The 17929-nt window shown below is 43.1% G+C and overlaps 1 protein-coding gene, 1 long non-coding RNA gene and 5 other non-coding genes across 11 annotated transcripts in view; all 7 read left to right on the plus strand.

Annotated features, from left to right (window-relative positions):
• osbpl9 (oxysterol binding protein-like 9) overlaps positions 1-11676 on the plus strand; it is a 37118-nt gene extending 25442 nt beyond the window's left edge. For all 5 annotated transcript variants that reach the window (XM_085450027.1, XM_085450025.1, XM_085450026.1 and 2 more), the window contains 15 exons: positions 2156-2246; positions 2936-3040; positions 5736-5895; positions 6053-6165; positions 6307-6425; positions 6539-6624; positions 6712-6892; positions 7042-7126; positions 7284-7394; positions 7477-7540; positions 7631-7771; positions 7869-7947; positions 8042-8133; positions 8222-8357; positions 9700-11676. In XM_085450027.1, the coding sequence (XP_085306153.1) occupies positions 2156-2246; positions 2936-3040; positions 5736-5895; positions 6053-6165; positions 6307-6425; positions 6539-6624; positions 6712-6892; positions 7042-7126; positions 7284-7394; positions 7477-7540; positions 7631-7771; positions 7869-7947; positions 8042-8133; positions 8222-8357; positions 9700-9774 (1638 nt within the window). In that variant the 3' untranslated portion in view covers positions 9775-11676. The remainder of the gene's footprint in view (positions 1-2155; positions 2247-2935; positions 3041-5735; positions 5896-6052; positions 6166-6306; positions 6426-6538; positions 6625-6711; positions 6893-7041; positions 7127-7283; positions 7395-7476; positions 7541-7630; positions 7772-7868; positions 7948-8041; positions 8134-8221; positions 8358-9699) is intronic.
• Positions 11677-13783: 2107 nt separating this feature from the next.
• Positions 13784-17867, plus strand: LOC146679933 (uncharacterized). The gene is made up of 10 exons (XR_014918169.1): positions 13784-13866; positions 14351-14447; positions 14658-14705; positions 15287-15318; positions 15509-15555; positions 15757-15781; positions 15967-16006; positions 16864-16915; positions 17200-17454; positions 17656-17867. It is a non-coding gene; the product is annotated as an uncharacterized LOC146679933 (long non-coding RNA).
• LOC146679934 (small nucleolar RNA SNORD75) lies at positions 14512-14581 on the plus strand. Its single transcript, XR_014918444.1, has one exon. It is a non-coding gene; the product is annotated as a small nucleolar RNA SNORD75 (small nucleolar RNA).
• Positions 15358-15440, plus strand: LOC146679935 (small nucleolar RNA SNORD79). The gene has a single exon (XR_014918301.1). It is a non-coding gene; the product is annotated as a small nucleolar RNA SNORD79 (small nucleolar RNA).
• LOC146679936 (small nucleolar RNA snR60/Z15/Z230/Z193/J17) lies at positions 15601-15682 on the plus strand. The gene has a single exon (XR_014918442.1). It is a non-coding gene; the product is annotated as a small nucleolar RNA snR60/Z15/Z230/Z193/J17 (small nucleolar RNA).
• LOC146679937 (small nucleolar RNA snR60/Z15/Z230/Z193/J17) lies at positions 15820-15902 on the plus strand. Its single transcript, XR_014918440.1, has one exon. It is a non-coding gene; the product is annotated as a small nucleolar RNA snR60/Z15/Z230/Z193/J17 (small nucleolar RNA).
• On the plus strand, positions 17505-17579 carry LOC146679938 (small nucleolar RNA SNORD47). The gene has a single exon (XR_014918412.1). It is a non-coding gene; the product is annotated as a small nucleolar RNA SNORD47 (small nucleolar RNA).
• Positions 17868-17929: the final 62 nt, after the last annotated feature.

Genomic DNA, 17929 nt, shown 5'->3' on the forward strand with positions numbered 1-17929 from the left:
GAGAAAAACAAGTAATTTCCCCATGGGGATCAATAAAGTATCCATTATTATTATTATTATTATTATTCACTTACTAATTAGAGGAATCGAAGTCACCATTGATCGGTCATTGTCACACTGCCTGCTTATTGAACCACTGAGCACTAATAGCTGGAAAGCCGTGCAGAAAGCACTCCTGGGCTTCTGCAGATATTCGTGTTGAAGGCCACGACAGGATTTACGCACGTTTTGAACCACTAAAGCTTTCAGCAGTAAGAGTTCCTGTTAACTGTTTTTCAAAATAAAACGGCTCTAAAAATTACCAGACCTAAAAAGGCGATAAAACATGACACAGTTGTTATGACCTAATACCAGATTATGTGTCTCATGTATACTAATGACTACTAATTATTGACCTGCAAAATAAATAAACTGAAGGTGGATATCACTACTTCCATCTTTGGAAAAAGCAAAGGATCGAGAAGTGTTTGTAGATCGTTTAATACAACACAACCTCCCACTTTAAGCAAGACCTCCGCGTAAGCCGGCTAGCTCACAGGACTGCATTGATCTTACAGCTGGCTTAATCTCTTATCATTAAGTATAGTATTATGTAGTATAAATAGCACAGCGAAAGCTCTGCCTATGCACATACCTGCACGTGCCACCTTTGTATGCCATAGGCTTTCCACTAATCGTACCTCTGCTGAATGTCTGTCACTGCCTGCACAGCAGTGATGCATGCACCGTAGGCCTTTGTTTAAGATGCTCCAGGCGTCAGCAGCACGTTTGACCCTGTCAAACTGCACTGCCTGGGGAATTGCTGCAAAGTGCAAGAATCATTTAAACCAAGCTCACGAGAAGCATGTTCAGTAGTTATGTCAAAATAATTTATGTGCTGTGGGTGGCTGAGGGGTTGCACTGCTGCGAGAGCTGCTCATTGCATTAATATTGCATTCACTTGGAGGGGTAGAGAGGTTATTGATCATTAGAGTTTAAAACCCTTTTTAGCTTTTTTTGATGACCTTGCTCTTCACATGCTTTTTTCCTCTCATGTTGTGCTTGCATAGCCATAGGCTGGTCCGTATACATAATTGGATCTAATTAGAAGCCGTCGAGTTACGTTTATGAAGGCATGTGGACGCTGGAACCATTAGAAGGAGAAAGAACAGAACAGACGCAGGAAGTTTGGAGATAGGAGGGCAAATCCTTGACCTCTGACTGTATCTTTTTTGTTTAGCATTTAGATAAAGGTTTATTGTCAGTTATCTTGACCTATAAACGGAGAAAAACAAGGTCAGTGTAATTCCTATAACTCAGTTCAGTAAAAACCTCACGTCACACCTCGGCCTAATCTCACAGCCGTAACACGAAGTCGCTGCGTTCCTGTTGAGCTCAGATTATCTCAAAATAGAGAAAAGGTGTAGAAGTCAGAAACTGCAGGTCAGGTTTGCGTTATAATGTCACTAAATGTTGTTTCCTGGCGGTGAGCTGTTGGGGAACGAGGGGCGAGATATTTTTGGTGTATCTCGTGTGGTTGCTGGTGTTCCTGTCAGATGGGTCGTTGGGGCTGTGACCACATGGTGTCGACAGGCTGCTGTTTGTATGCATGCAGCGTTTGCCACGAATCAAGGCAGGCCTCTACAAATGATTACTACTGTAGTGTTTATTAACCCCCCCGACCCCCCCAGGCCTTTTTAAAGAAGAAACAGGCTGCTCAGATGTCAAGAGTCAACGTTAGCAGTTGTGTAGAGCTACTCCTAGCGTTTGCATGTCAAGCTGTGTTGTTGGTTTCATATTGATTGCATTAATTAAGCTTGGCAACGCCGCTCTTTCCAGGAAATCAAGTGCGAGGAAATTGATCTGCGCCGGCTGGATGGTGCATTGTTTAGTTCGCTCTTCACATAGGTGCACCGAGTTGTGATCAGGTCACACTGTTCCCCTTCTGGGTTTGAGAGGATAAAGGAGCAGGTGGATCCTTGCAGAGTAGGACTGTTTCTGAACTAAAAGCCAAACTGCTTTCGATTTAGTTTTTTCTAAACCAGTAAGCTGTGTGTGTGTGTGTGTGTGTGTGTGTGTGTGTGTGTGTGTGTGTGTGTGAGAGATTGTTGCAGCAAAGCTCAGATGTCGTTTTTTGTTGTAAAGGGCATCGTTGTGTTTGTTTTTTTTCCTCCAGAGCACCATCAACCCAGTGGATGGGATCTACCAGCCCCCTCTGGACACTCCAGCGGTGAACACAATGCCAACACAGACAACACTACCCCCAGGTACATCTGCCTCCCCAACATGTGGCAGACATTTAAAAGTAACAGCTGTCACTTACTGTGTTGAGACATGCTGAGAGGTTGTTGGTGTTATATACTTAAAGGTGACAGCAGCTCCCCCTGTGGTTGGGATTGGAATCGCAGAACCGTTAGAGAAATGTGTCAAATCTGTCGATGTTCTGTCCTTGGATGACATTTGAAATTATGTTTCAGCTGCAACTGGAAACATGTTCTAGTGTGACAGTACCATCACCAGTATTGATAAATATTCTTAATAGTCTCTCAGTATTTGAAGGTAAACCTTCACACAGGGTTTAGCAGCATTATTCCCTCTCTTCTTCTCCTTCTTTTAAATTAAGGATCTGTGTTGAAGCAGATTCCTGTTTTGTGGGCTAATATGGTTTATCCACTCAACAAGAATCCTCACATGTCTTGACTGAACTCTGACTAAATCTTTGGCTATTTCAGTCAGATGACTATGACTAGACTAAAAAAAAAAAGGCTATAAAATCAGCAGTGCGAAGTAGGCCGTTCTAATTTTGGTCTCTTATAATAGACGGTGTAATCCCCGCTCACAGATGAAGCTTCTGTCTGCAGCGTCCTGCCACGTGGCATGAGATGCTGCTTTTAATGGGGTCTGGCTTCGTTTCGAGGCTTCGGCGCTAACTCTGCTTTCTCTCCGTTTGATGAAGACGCGTCTCAGGTGTGCAAATCAGACCAACGACCCTCCACGTTACCTGTTGGTCCCGTCGTCACAGTGATGGGCAGTCTGCAGACCCCGACTCCCAACAGCACAGGTGAATTCAATTCAGTGTCATGAACTGGACTAATTTTTGTGAAATGCTGAAATGGCTATATGTTATTGAAACGGGTTCCTCATACTGCCGAGCAGCCCAATCAGCAGGTTAGAGTCTGTTTAGTTATTTTGTTGTTGTTGTAGCTGTGTGATCTGTAAACTGCACACAACCTTTTTTAATGGTAAACAGTGGACAGAAGAATGTGTTTCCCTGAGGACATGGTAACCACAGGGAAACCAGGTATGATACTGACGATCTGTTGATGAAAAGTTCAAGCTTTCATACTCGGACTCTTCGTACATTATCAGGAGTTAAGCAGCCAAACTTGGCACCCTGATGGGTTTTATTTAGATCGCTTGTTATGATGTTGTTTAGGAGCCACCAAACAATGGACTACAATCACATAGCAAACAGTACAGTAGCATGGACATGTAATAGTAGATTTAAGGTGATTTGGGTGAAATGTGTTTACATAATTTGATGCCACTGCCCCCCAGTGGCCAAAAAAGATCCTTTTTTTTTTTCATTTCATTCTTGACCTTCAAACAATTACTTTAAATGACATTTAGTGCCGTCTTTGTCTATTTGTAGCAGGGCTGCCACAAACGATTTTGTTGATAGTCGACTAATCAGATCATCATCCATTGGATGTAAAACGTACAGCTTATTGCACCAGCAGCATCTGCTCTTATATAACTATCATTAGCTTACAGCTTGAAGTGTTTAAGGTGCTAACTAAAAATAAAGACAAGATGTTTATTAAATTGTAATGAAATTTGCAGATTGTTTCGGTGAAGTTTAATAAACTCCTTGCTATCTAAAATATAACAGGACACCGGAGTATATTCTGGAGCATCTCACACTTCTGATAATCAGCTGTCTGCTTGACGTTTATTCAGCTGTGTAAAAACTATAACTTTGATCTCAGCCAAACCGATTTACTCAGGAACAAATAAAATACTAAAAAAGCCAAACAATAACATTGTTAAGTTATCTAAGTGACTCATATATCATGTTTAACCGGAGTAGCGAAAGACGGCGGGGATCTAAAAATTATGTGCCGGGAGTCTGGTGTTTTTCGCCGGCTCTAGTGAGCCTTGAACCCGGGTTAGCTATCGAGCTGGTGGTTAACAGACGACGGAGCACTTTTACACAAATATGTGATGTCTTGATAAACCGAGCAGATATTAGTTTACACCAGCGTGTGAATGTGTGTGTGAATGGGTGAATGACTGAATGTAGTGTAAAGCGCTTTGGGGTCCTTAGGGACTGAGTAAAGCGCTATACAAATGCAGGCCATTTACCATTTACCATTTACACAGCTACATTCTTACCTGAAAATATGTTAAAAGTTTATTTTGTGACCCAGAAAGAGGAATAAGAGTGATATTAAAACTTAGGAGCTGCCGCCATTGTTGGAAACTGGAATTAGCTGAGCTATGAATTCTGGGATAGGTTGGGCCACGAAGGACACGCCCGACCCATCCTTCAAATCTGGGGAAAAGGAGGACATATTTGTCGGCCTTATTTGGAGGAGTCTTCGAATTTGCGAAGCCTTCGTCACGTCACTGTAACGTGATCGGCCTCCTAATGCGGCGTCCAAAGGATGCGGCCCCTGAATTTGGACACTAGTGATGTGCGGATCGATACTGAAATATCGATTCCTCAGATACCAGTCGTTTATGTTCTAGAATCATAAGACAATTAAAACAAACAATAAAACAGGACAACAAACAATAGGTAACAACACAACAAGCTAGACCAGCCAACTAGTTAGAATCAAAAGCCAAAGTAAAAAGATGAGTTTTAAGACGTGATTTAAAAGACTGGATCGACTCGGCAGTACGAACATGAACAGGGAGGTTATTCCAGAGGTGCCACGGATGCAAAGGCCCGGTCACCTCTCGACTTCATTCGAGACCCAGGTTGTGCTAGGAGCCTGTGATTGGACGATGTAAGTGCTCAGAAAGATAGCTGGGTGCTAAATTATTCAGAATTTTAAAAGTGAACAAAAGACTTTTAAAATCTATGCGATATTTAACAGGGACCCAATGTAGTTTGGTTAAAATTGGAGCGAATCGTTCATAGATTCTCGTACCTGTTAAAAGACGCGCAGCTGCATTTTGAATTAACTGAAGCCGGTAAAGAGAAGACTCTTAAATCCTGCTACTTATTCCTGCATCTTTAGGATCTTACAGTCGACCCGTCTATTAAATTTGTCATCGACATAATCGTGGCAGTCCTAATTTGTTTTACTGCAGTTTTACAGGTTACAGGTCGTTAACAAAAATGCTATTTTTAGGAGCATTTTGAGGCTCGTGTGTTTTGTTAAATGCGTGAAAGCGTGCCACTGAACGCAAGTTAAAATGAGCAGAAAGCAGACAGCCGGCATGCTTGAGAGTACTGTCAATACGCTCTGCAGAGAAAGTCTTCACTGTGTTAAGTCGGCTTATTGGTGCCGAGCACATCCTGCTGAACAGCAGAGCTGGGAAACGGGGGCTCCAGTCGAACAATATAATGTTGATTTCATCACCATGGCATCGTGTAGGGCAGGCGCCGGCGAGCTTCTGCATCAACAGAGGCCTTTTGGCTCCTCCTACCAAACAGACAGGCGGATGACAGATGTATGTATGAGTGGGCTGATGGCGTGAGGCACACCGTTCGATTACATTTTTTTCATGTGTGTGTTTTTTAGGGAGTGGCCCGTCAGGCCCCAGCAGCGGTGTCGCCTCCCCGGCTCACATCCCCCTCCCCTCACACTCGGTGCCAGACTTCTCCTACTCCTCCAGTGAGGACGAATTCTATGACGCCGATGAGTTTTACCAGAGCAACACTTCCCCCAAACACTGCATAGAGTGAGTACAGCAGCAAGAAATATTCTGCTTGGATTGAATAAAAATCCAACAGCATGAGCATTTGCAATCTGAGAAGTTTGCCTCTTGTTTTATATTTATTCTTTATCCCCTTTATCTCTATTGCTTCCTGCTTCCTTGCTCGTCCTCCTGCACCCAGTCCCTCAGGGCCTCCAGCTGCCTCGCCCCTTACTAACGAAGAAACTGCTCTGAAACGACCCAACACTACAGAGTCCCTCAACTCTTCGATGTCCAATGGCACCACAGACACGGGTAAAAAGGGAAATAATCACGAGACACCTGATCACATCGCAGCTGATTGTCCCTCACTGATTAAACTCTAAGCATGAGGCGTTATTTAAATCATATTTTACTACATGATGGTGAAATATGTGGCTCTGCTCTTGTCCTCAGACCAGTTTGACTGTCACGATGACCGTGACGACGACGGTGAAAGGGAGTCTGTGGAAGAGCACAAGAGCGTCATCATGCATTTGCTGTCTCAAGTTCGACTGGGCATGGACCTCACAAAGGTCAGGACCTCTTAGCGTCTTAGCCGCCCTAATTGTTCCGTCGCGGCGTTTTGCTCTCCAGCGCTGTCGGCGTAAGGTTTTCTTTTTTAACAACACTTCACTGTATTTCCCAGGTGGTCCTGCCTACCTTCATCCTAGAAAGAAGGTCTTTGTTAGAAATGTATGCAGATTTCTTTGCACACCCCGACTTATTTGTAAGGTACGTACCATTTCAGCTGTTTATCATCATGCACACTCTGGCATGAGGGTAGGCCGTCATTCAGTACTTGTTTCTTTTACTCGCTAGTATCGCTGAGCAGCCAGAGCCCAGGGAGCGGATGGTGCAGGTGGTGAGGTGGTACCTGTCGGCTTTCCATGCCGGAAGGAAAGGCTCAGTGGCCAAGAAACCGTACAACCCAATCCTAGGAGAAGTCTTCTACTGCCACTGGGATCTTCCCAGCGAGACAGAGGAGCCTTCGCCACCTACGGTGAGGCCGTTTGTCACTGCGGTCAAGTAGATTTTTGATCCAGTAATAATTTCAATTATTACTTTTACAAGTTCCTGAATCGTCGATCTGCAGTTCTAACCAAGAATCACAATCCTGCTCTCAATGTGCTTCGTTCTCGCACGTTTCAGGAGACGGTATCAGAAGGCCCGGTTCCCTGGGCTTCATCCAACAGCGTGTCTTTTGTGGCAGAGCAGGTCTCTCACCACCCGCCCAGTAAGTGTAAACGCAGAATTGCTCATTACATGTAGATCCAGAAGGGTGTGGCGGAGGCTTTAGAAAAGTAAAAATGTTTGGGTTTTATTTTCTGCACGATCGCTGATGTGTTGCTGTTTTTGCACCACTAATTATTTCCTGCATTTTTCCCCTGTAGTTTCTGCGTTCTACGCCGAGTGCTTAAGTAGGAAGATCCAGTTCAACGCTCACATCTGGACTAAATCTAAGTTTCTGGGCATGTCCATAGGCGTCCACAACATCGGCCAAGGTACACTAAGCTCTGCCTTATATTCTCTGATGAGTGTGATTCAGTGAATCTTTGTGTTAAGTGACCTCTGGCCTCTCTCCAGGCTGCGTGTCATGTTTGGAGCACGATGAGCATTACATTCTCACCTTTCCTAACGGATATGGCAGGTAGGTGCCGTTAACGCGTCCCTGTGCTCGCCTGTGTCATCGCTCAGTCGGTCGTTACTTTGTTTCGCTGACCTACGCCTGTCTGTCCAGGTCGATCCTCACTGTGCCGTGGGTGGAGCTTGGTGGAGAGTGCAACATCTCCTGCTCCAAGTCGGGCTACAGCGCTAACATCGTGTTCCACACCAAACCCTTCTATGGTGGAAAGAAGCACAGAATCACTGCAGAGATCTTGTAAGAGCCATGTGGTTATATCACATTATTTAAGGATTGCTGAGAGTCTGCTCTTTAATACACAAGATGACATCTGGGTTTGGTTCCGTCCCTGCAGTTCACCAAACGACAAGAAGTCTTTCTGCTCCATTGAGGGAGAGTGGAACGGAGTCATGTATGCTAAATGGGCGACTGGAGTGAGTCCTTTGTTTTATTTACGTTACAAAATGTAGGAAATCACTACCTTAAATGAATTAATACGTGTGTGAACGTGTTTTCATATGTTTCTAGGAGAACACGGTGTTCATAGACACTAAGAAGATGGGCATCGTTAAGAAGAGAGTGAGGAAGCTGGAAGACCAGCTCGAGTACGAGTCTCGAAGGTGAGGAGAGGATCAGTGTCGGACCTCAGCCGTCTCACGGGATCCTTTAACTCTAAATGTTTGACTTTCAAACTTTTACCCCTTTTAGACTGTGGAAGGATGTGACTCTGAACCTGAAGATAAAAGACATCGATGCAGCGACAGAAGCCAAGCACCGGTTGGAGGAGAAACAGAGAGCTGAAGCCAGAGAGAGGAAGGAGAAGGAGCAGCAGTGGGAGACCAGGGTGAGGATTTCCTTAGCGTACCATGGGATCTGAGTATTATGGGCAATATAGCTTTAAAATTCTGTCAGGATATTTGCAGTGTGGCTCCAAAGTGTAGTGTTTTACACAAATGCATGTGAAAGGTTGCTGGTTTGATTCCAGCTTGAGACACAAATCACTTGTAGGCTGCATCAGAAAGAGCAACCAGACTAAAACGTGCAGAGCTACCCGCTGCAGGTACCAGGGAGCAGCTGAAAGTAGCTTCATTTCAAGGAAATGTACAACAATCATATTTATGACAATAAAAGGAAAATGCTGAGCAACATTTTATCTGTGAGTGCAGCTTTCAGGCAGCAGCAGCATTTATTAGTGCAAACAACACGAAGGACGCTTTCTATCCTTCTTTTCCAATGAGCTGCTGTCATCCATGACACACCACCCACTTAACGTGGAATCTATCGCCACAAAGCGTTATAGTGCAGCAGTAGTGACACAGCAATATATCCAGTGAGGTGGGGGTGGCTGTAGCTCAGGAGGTGGAGCAGGTCATCTACTTATCGGAAGGTTGGTGGTTTGATTTCATGCCAAACATCCTCGGGCAAGATGCTAACCCCAGGTTTCTCTCTGATGCAGCCATTGGAGTGCGAGTGTTAAGCATGGAATCAAGTGCTTGTATGACGGGTGCGACTGGGTGAATGAGGCATGTTGTATGTAGAGTAGAAAAGCATTATAGAAGAACCAGCTCATTGCACAAAACACACCCGGGTAATGTTTTCCGTGGAACGTTTAAGGAAAAGTAGCAACAACCGGATATTAGGTCAAGCTTTTTGACCAGGCATCAGGAATTTCTATTCACCGTTTGATCCTCCTGACTTGTGGAGTGCAGCTAGTTAGCGGATGTGTTTGGGTCAGGCGTCACTATCTGCTAGTGTCCCTGTTTTGTAGCCTGGTTATATTCAGCAGTCTGCTTTTTGTCTGCAGTGGTGAAACGAGGTTGTTACTAGTTTAGTGGAACAGTTTTCTTGCATCATTTGCAAAATCCCGTGCATGAGCACCGTGCATGAGCACCGTGCATGAGCACCGTGCATGAATCCTGCACTTTCCCAGAACCAAATAGTCATCAGAGGCTAACACGAGTCTCTCTCTGAGCTTGTGTCGTCGTCATGGACACTAAGGAAAGTAAACACACGGTGTATTTGACATATCGCAGCCATAACTGTCGTGGCAATGGAAGCGAAGCCTTCTCCGTACCGCAAACTTTAAATTCCACACATCTCAGAGAGATCAGTGACAACATTGTAATTTTACTTTCAGAAATACTTCAGATATCGAGTATAATTCTCATTGCTCTGTGTTTCTGTAGCTATTCCACGAGGACGGCGAGTGCTGGGTCTACGACGAGCCGCTATTAAAGAGATTAGCCTCCCAGAGGCACTGAGAAGAGCGCGCCGCACTCGGATGCATCAAGAATGCACACACAACAGAGTCTTCATAAGAACTCTTTTGCAGAAACCACTTGTTATTCAAGCCTTGGAATGACTGATGATTGAATCTCTACACTGCTTTGCATTTGACTGTAAAACAATATGGAAATGAATGAAAAGCATCAAAGATGTAACATGAATATTAGTAAAGCTCCTCTCCTTATTTGGTCAGTCTCTCATCCACTGATACCCGCCACCTGCCAACATGAGACTCAGCAGCACAGAGTGGAGAGGTCACGTGCCTCCCACTCATCCACACCCTTCAGCAGCTCCACAGGATGAGCCAGAGCAACACTCCTTTCCTACATCTATAGTTTTTTGCTGGGGGGGTGGGGGTCTGTGGTCAATGGTGTTTGGCTCAAGTAATAGCACGAGAAATAAAACGGCGCTCTACATCTCAGGGAATCTGGTGACTGAGGAAAGAAAGCTGGTGCCCCCACCCAGAGTCTGACAGCCTTATAACGGTGGAACGGATGAATCTTAAAGGGGCGGGAGAGGAAAATCTCTGCTTGCCTGCAACTAGTTAGAACTGTTTATATATAGATATACATATGATGGATATATAAATATATATTCTTTTTTTATTTCTAATGCTCTTATTGTTTATTTTTCTTTGCGGCAATAGTGTAAAAACATATTTGAGGATCTGAATCTGAACCTTTACATCCTTAGGAGTCATTCCATTTAGCCTTTTAATGTTTCGTTCCCATTTCAGAGTTACCTTTGCCACCCATTTGGATCACTCTCGCTGTTCTGTGTCTCGAGTATTATCCAGAAACGAAGCCCTGCAGAAAGCCATAGCATCTAAACGCTGATTTTGGGAGTTGTGGCTGATTTCAAATATGCAATACTGATAGAAAAAACAAAGTTTGCCTGTGGGAGGACAAATTCTGTCCATTATGCCAAAAAAAAGGTTTAGAGAAAAGGCTGAAGGGACTTTTGTCTGGACAGAGACCAAAACAGTCTTCTGAGAAGGTTTTGAAGGCATTTATGAACAAATGATTGTTTACATACTTTTGTCTTTCTGGACAGCAGGTCCATGAAGAGGACGTAAAGCTCGAACTGAGTCTGTAAAGTCTGGTTTTGTTCTCGTTTTCCCTTCAGATCAGAGTGGGGCGCCTCGTTATTCGCTTGCACGTTGTCGGAGTGCGAAGAGCGAAAACGTGAGACGGCCTTTAAAAACACTGGTGCACTTTCATAGTGCTGCTACAGTCCAGACGTTGTTCTGCTGGTTGAATCTTCTGTTTTCCAAGTTTCAGAACCACATATTTATCCTGCTGTACACCCCCAGCTTTGTTGAACCATTGTTCTTTCTCTTATTTGCAGCTGCATCGGTTGGATCTGAATGCAATGGTAGTTGGATGAGATGAAGAAATAAAAATATATTTATCTTTGCCTGAAAATGCAGTAGCAAGCTCACAACAGCCCCCCTGTTGACCCCCTTCTTTTTTTAATCTTTGTGATTTGATTATTGTATCTCCTAAATATTTGGCCATTGTGTTCAGTGAGACCCTTTAAGCCATATATTCATGTATCTGGTGAAGGGATCTGCAGAGACGAGCATATAGTTGGTGCTGTATGCAAAACCAGCGAAACGCTTGTTGAATTGAATTCATCAGAATCAGACAAAAATGCCTTTTGAAAATAATCAACATGAAGGATTCTAAGAAATTTCTTTATTTTTTTCCCATGTTTTGTGTTTGTGGAGGCCTCGCCATTCATTTCAGTTCTGCTCAGTATTGCCTGATAGAGAGCAATCAAAACAAATGTATTTTTTATTTCCTTCTCATCATAACCATTGATTGTATCCAATTCTCCTGTTTATTGATGCAAAATATTAAATCTCTATGAGTTTACTCCTGTGAGCTTTTTGTCATGCTTCCCCTCAAATCACGCTGGTGCCGTGTTGGACCGCCTTTTCCTGTTTTGTGGGTAGATTCACCGAGGTGTGGGAAGCATTCCTCAAGGGACTTTGGTCCATATGGACATGATGGTATCACACAGTTGACGTGTGGCATTAACAAGGCATTTCCAGCTAAACACCTGCTGCTCACTGTGTGTTTTCTCTTTTTCAGTCGGACTCTAAACCCCAGAGATGTTTGGTTTACTTGAAGTGACACGAAGTCTGTTTATTCAGCCTCGTAGGTTATCAGGGGACTGCTTTTGAGCCTAGTGTACGTATCCTGTCACCTCCAGGATCAAATGTATAACTATTTATTAAACACCCAGCTATCAAAAATATCTGAGCTCTGTTGATTTTAGCAGTTTGATTAAACATTTTTTTTTAAATTGCCCCTTTGGTGCACTTAGCGTGGTGGAAATGCTACACCCCGCTCCAGTCTATATTTGCGCACTCAGTTTGTTGACATCTTTTTATTCTCAGAAGAGCGTGGCCCTTCTTCCACCTCACTGCGCTCTTTATCGGCAGGGACTTCAAAAACACTTGTGCAAGTGTCGAGGGACTTTAAAAATAGAACCTGACACGAGGCGCGTCTGCGAGGTGGGACCTGCAGATTAAATAATAATGCAGGACACAGTGTGCCTGCAGGCTCCAGCAGGAGGAGGTTGTTCAAGAAAGTTACATCAATTTAAGAAGCAAACAGACTAATGTGAGGATTTTTTGGATCAGTCTGGGTACTTTGACTCCTACATTATGGAAAAATACGTTTTTCAATCCATAATAGTGAAAATTAACATTGGGATCTAAAATTTCACCTCAGTTAATGCAGATTTTTTACATATACTGGTCACCCTTGCTTTTCTATCTCAGCCTTTTAATAATAATTTTTTTAAAAGGCTTTTTGATTACACTGTGTAACACAGTTTTAGTACCTGTGTACTTGTTTGTGCCTCAAAGAGGAAGCATGTGATAGAGAGGAACTGTGGTTCTGTATGAAGAGGGTGATGCAGTATGAAGAAAAGAAAAGTCCTGTTTCTCTTCATTAAGTATCCTGGTAAACGGTGGGCTTGCAAGCCCAGAGAGTGTCTGGCTGATCCTGAACCACTGAAAAACTCTGCCATCTATGATGGTACACAAGATGATTTACATGTGGTTGCTAAAAAGAGACTAAACATATGGCACCAACAGCCTGTAGGGTGAGAAGATGAAACAGTAAGACAAATAATACAGAGGTGATTATGTCAAAAACACCAGGGAATAGGTAACTGTCTTGGTTACAGGTATGGTATGCAGAACCAACAGAATGTTAAATGCTAAACATTCAGAGAAGTTAGTCTCTCTCAATATTCATTATCAGATAGGAGTGAGATGGGTTCAAGGCAGGGGGTGATGCTGCTCTCAGCCCCTTCTTGTTTACGGTGGTGGTGGACAGGTTGACAGATGAGGCCAGGCAGGAGTCTCAAGGACTCTCATGTTCACAGACACTGTGATCTGTAGTGAGAGTAGGCAGCAGGTGGAGGTGAGCCTGGAGAAGTAGAGGCATGGATGAGTTTAAATACCTGGGGTCAACCATCCAAAGCAACAAACAACAGAGGTGAAGAAGAGCGTGCATTCAGGGTGGAGTGGGTAGAGGCGAGTATCAGGGGTGATTTGTGACAGAAAGGGAAGGTTTACAAGCTACTAGTGAGACCTGTGATGATGGAGACGGCAGCACAGGAGGTGGAGTGGAAGGTAGTGGAGTTAAAGATAGTGTTGAGGTTGAACAGTTGAACCTGAGCTGGTTTGGACCTGTGCAGACCTGTGCGGAGGAACCGTGGATACACGACAGATGTTGAATGTGGAGCTAGCTCCATCCATTCCCTGTGAAGGTGGAAATGCAGATGCAGGTGGTTGGTGTGACAGAAGAGGAGAGAAGTCCTAAAGGGAGCAGCTGAACAATTACAAATGAATCAAAGCAGAGTTTTTTCAGGGCACAAGTATTCAGTTAAAATACAAAAACATGTCGCACACGTTGCGCGTTCACAGACCGACTCGTCCAGCAGGGGCGCTGCTCAGCCAGCCATGTTTTTCCCATCAGGCTGTGCGGTAGCTTCTATAAAAGCGCCTCGCGCCCGCTTCTCTGCCTCATTCCTCGGACGACTTACTGGTGAGTTGGTTGGAGTTTTTCAGCTTTAGTGTTTGTCTCGTGGTTTTTGACTTTATTGTACGCCCGCAGTAATAACTGTTAACCTATCATGTAGGTAACGTTGTACTCGGTGGCATTTTTAAGTGGAAGCTCTTTAGAGCTAATAAGCGTTAGCCTAGCAGGCCTCATCCACGTGCAACAGATCGCGTGTTGGCCTGCGGATCGTTAGCTCCTGTTTTAAAAGCAGCCTCGGTGCAGTTTAGTCCCGCTTACATATGATGACATAATGTTGCTAGGGACATCTGAGTCGATGTGAAGTAAAGGCAACATTCCTGACAAGACGGGGCAAAGGCTGTGAGAAACTGTGGGCCGGTTAGCTTAGCTGCACGGCTCCTGCTGCTGGCCATGCAGCGTATTTAGTGGGTGTATATAACTTTGTGTTAAGTTATGAGGATTTTAATTAAAAATGTTAACCTTCCTGTCGTGTTTGGGTTAAATCTGACAGATTAACAACTTAAAACACTCAAAAATACAGACGGCTCTTCAAAGATGAAGGATCACGATGCTCATCCTGACTTCTCAAAATCAGCAGATGCTTGATGGTAAGGAATTCTGCTTTAAACCCTGAATCTTTAGTTATTTTTTTATTTTGTTTCCCTAAATGGACGTCGGTGATGATTTAAAGTGTAAGAGTAGTGGACAGAAGTGATTTCTGAGCATTTTCTACACTGAGACTTCCATATATAGTTTTTCCTTTGAGTTTCTTGCTTTTCCCATTCATTGTAATAGTCCTAACAAGAGTGTTTCTACAGGTGCTGTGAAAGCCCAGAGATGTGACTGGTCTGTAGGGGACTGAGGAGGTGAGGATGAGTGTTTGCAGAGGAAACTTGTGCTTCTCTAAGGTGTTCGCTGTGGAGAGACTACACTTGCTCTTAAATCAAACTATAATGATAAAATTCCTAAAGCTGAAATTGAAGGTGCCTTTTTAATTGCTTGGGTGCGGGGCCATATTTACAAATATTTCAAACCTAAGTATTAATACCCCCAGTGTGCCTTTGCATGGATAAACTAATATTTGCATGTAAAACTAATGGGGATATTACTGCTTTCATTTGACTGGCAAAGTGTGATTTGTACACAATGTACAACAAATGAACAGGAAATCTATTTTAAATGAAAATGTTAAATATTTGGCCACAACACTGACTTGTAACGCTGTTCCTGGAGTCCTGATCCACACGTGTAGTTTTCTCTGCTAACACCTCAGGGAAGCATCAGTCTTTGCCATAAATTTGTGCTCCTGTGATGACACTTATTTGCTACTCTTGAGAAGATGTGATGATACTCCAACCACCAAGTTGTATTATCTGAGGCACTACTTACTCCCAACCTGTGAGCTTAAAAGTTTATATCATTTTAATCACTTTATTTTTACCCACAGGTGTCCTCAGGTCCGAGTCCTATCGCTAACAGGTAATGGATGTAAATTCTTGATCATGTGTTACCATAAGAAACTGTTAATGATGACTTTTGTTTTTAAAACGATGGGAATCTCTCTGAAAAAGAGTGAAAGAGGACTTTTTTCTGATGCAGTTAAAACTATATTACATACATGCATGTTAAAATTTGGACTCTTCAACGATGCGTCTCTCGTGCTTTGCAGACGGTCCTGATGTTGGATCCAGATGTGCATTCTTGGATCAGCTGCAGGTAGGTTTTTTCTTTGAGGAGCCGGCCTGTAAAAATAAAACTGTTTCGATGCAATGATGAGTGCATAGTTCAGCAGATTAAACTGTGAAGAATTACTGTTGTCTTTCGCTCCTAGCTGATGTGTCGGCCTCTGCAACCTTTGAGGGTCACTGGGTTTGAGTTCTTTCTAAACTTATATATTTAATTTTTTTTTTTTTTCAGGAGTCCCACAAAAGGCAAAGTGGAGGTGAGTTGAAATCCTGCTCTACGTTTCTTTTAATGAAGCTCGATGCAGTGATGAGTGCATAGTTCAACAGATTAAACTATGAAGAATAACTATCGTCTTTCGCTCCTAGCTGAGCATCAACTTATGTAGTCCCACAATCACTGATGTGTTTAAAACAAAGTGATAATCTAGTTCTTTCTCTTCAGATGTGAACACCTTGCTGTCTGACTCGTTGCTGCTCTGCTGGTAAGCATTAAATCTCAAACACTGCAGCGGGGATGTCACAGTACCACAAACCTGATGCTCTGCACCAATAGAACTACACATGTCAATACAGTTGATGGACAAAATGACCATTCACACACTGACATGGTGGCAGATAATTTATCTCAAATAACACTTTTAACAAGGCACAGACTAAATTGCATAGTGTGGTAATTACACATTTATAGACTTGTTATACAAAAGGATAAGCATGACTAGAATTACCACAGCAAACCATTTAACCTATGAAATAACAGCCGTCTCAATGGTAACATCATCAGGATGATGCCTTGAATTAAAACTTGCTCAGCTTTAAGTCTTTGAAGTTTAAGTGCTTTGTTAACTTGTGGTGCTTGGACTGTATGAAACTGCATCATTCTTTGATCGCTTACTCCACCTAAAAAGTGTAAAGTACATCATTCATAGCAAAATACGAACTCTGCCATATGAGTTTAAGCGGAGCTATTATGGCGGCTGCATAAATGGTCCTTTTCCACAGGTAGTGTTTCCTGTGCTGTTGGATTTCCTCTAATATGTAAGAATGTATCTAGAAATATGGCAGCTTAGTACATACACTGCCTGCAGTACCAAAGAAAAGCACGTGATCTCCGATTATTTTTTTTATTTTTATTTTTTTGTATCAAATGTTAGCGTTAGGTATCATTTCTGGTGACATCCCTGCACAGCAGCTAACAGCTTTCAGATGTGATGAGTTTGAATCAGGTCGCTGATCCAGTTGAGGATAATTTGTAACAGACTCTGATCTGGATTTTTAATGTTGGGGAAAAAAAGTGAGCATGGTTCTGTAAATTTACCCGAAACTTAATTTGTTTTTACAGAACGAGCGGGCTCGCGACTCATCACCATTCAGAAGATGATTAAACACTCATGGTGAGTATGAAATCGTGTCATTTTTAGCTCCTCAGACCCAGAATGGGCCCCGTGCTGTTGAGGTTTATAGAGCTGGGTCTGAAGGAGCCACTTGCATATTTTCTGGGATCACTTTCTTGCAGTAAGGATCATTTGATCCTTGTAGTCTGGCCTGTGTGATGACAAAGTACAGACTGACTTTAAACCATGGAGTCTGTTTATTAGCTCTAGCTGACCAGGTCAGCGTTGACTCCTTCATCTTTGCAGTTGATGTGCATGTTTGACTGATGCTCTCATATCTTCAGGTTGTTCTGTGTGAGGGATGGAGACCCAGTGTGGACCACACCAGAGTGACTGAGGTGAGAAAACTGACTTAAAAGTGCACGATGGTCATAAGGGGTTCAGTGATGTTACAACAAATGTCTGACCTGAACACTCATGTGGACAGTCTGTCACTGAGCAACCCAGTGAATAAAATATGAATCAGCCAGTCGCTGACTTGTAATAAGGCTTTTCATTCTTCTTTTTCAGATGGGGGGGAAGTTCAAGTTCTTTACCTGGTGAGTGTTTTTGTCCAGTCCTGAATCACAATTATTTAAGGTGGCCACAAGACTAGTGATGATCTGATTTTGCCAGATGACTTAAGCTGATTATAACCCTTACCGTTCCATTTTTTTCTGAGGTCATGTGGTCATTAACTGCTAGTTAACTCTTCTGTTAGTAGTCTGTACTTGTATTTTAATGATTTCTTCTCTACACAGGTGTGAAGCCTCAGACACTGAAGCACAATCAAGCACAAGTCTGTCACTTCATAATAAATCTAAATGGTGCTGTTTCCTCAAAAGCTGGAAAGTGATGTTGACAGATTTTCACCTGCAGGAATCGGTGTTCAGACCCTGCTCGTGCTATTACGTCTGGATTGTGACCTGATCCTGTTGACTTCAATTTGTAACAATAAAATATTTGTTATTGACTCATTTGTGTGCATCTGTTTTTCTCCTCCCTTTCTCGATGGGTGACGTGTATGAGCGCCAA

This window comes from Copadichromis virginalis, linkage group LG23, assembly GCF_057382275.1.
Source record: "Copadichromis virginalis isolate Kocher_CV1m ecotype Utaka linkage group LG23, C_Virginalis_male_GT1.1, whole genome shotgun sequence".
Taxonomy (NCBI): domain Eukaryota; kingdom Metazoa; phylum Chordata; class Actinopteri; order Cichliformes; family Cichlidae; genus Copadichromis; species Copadichromis virginalis.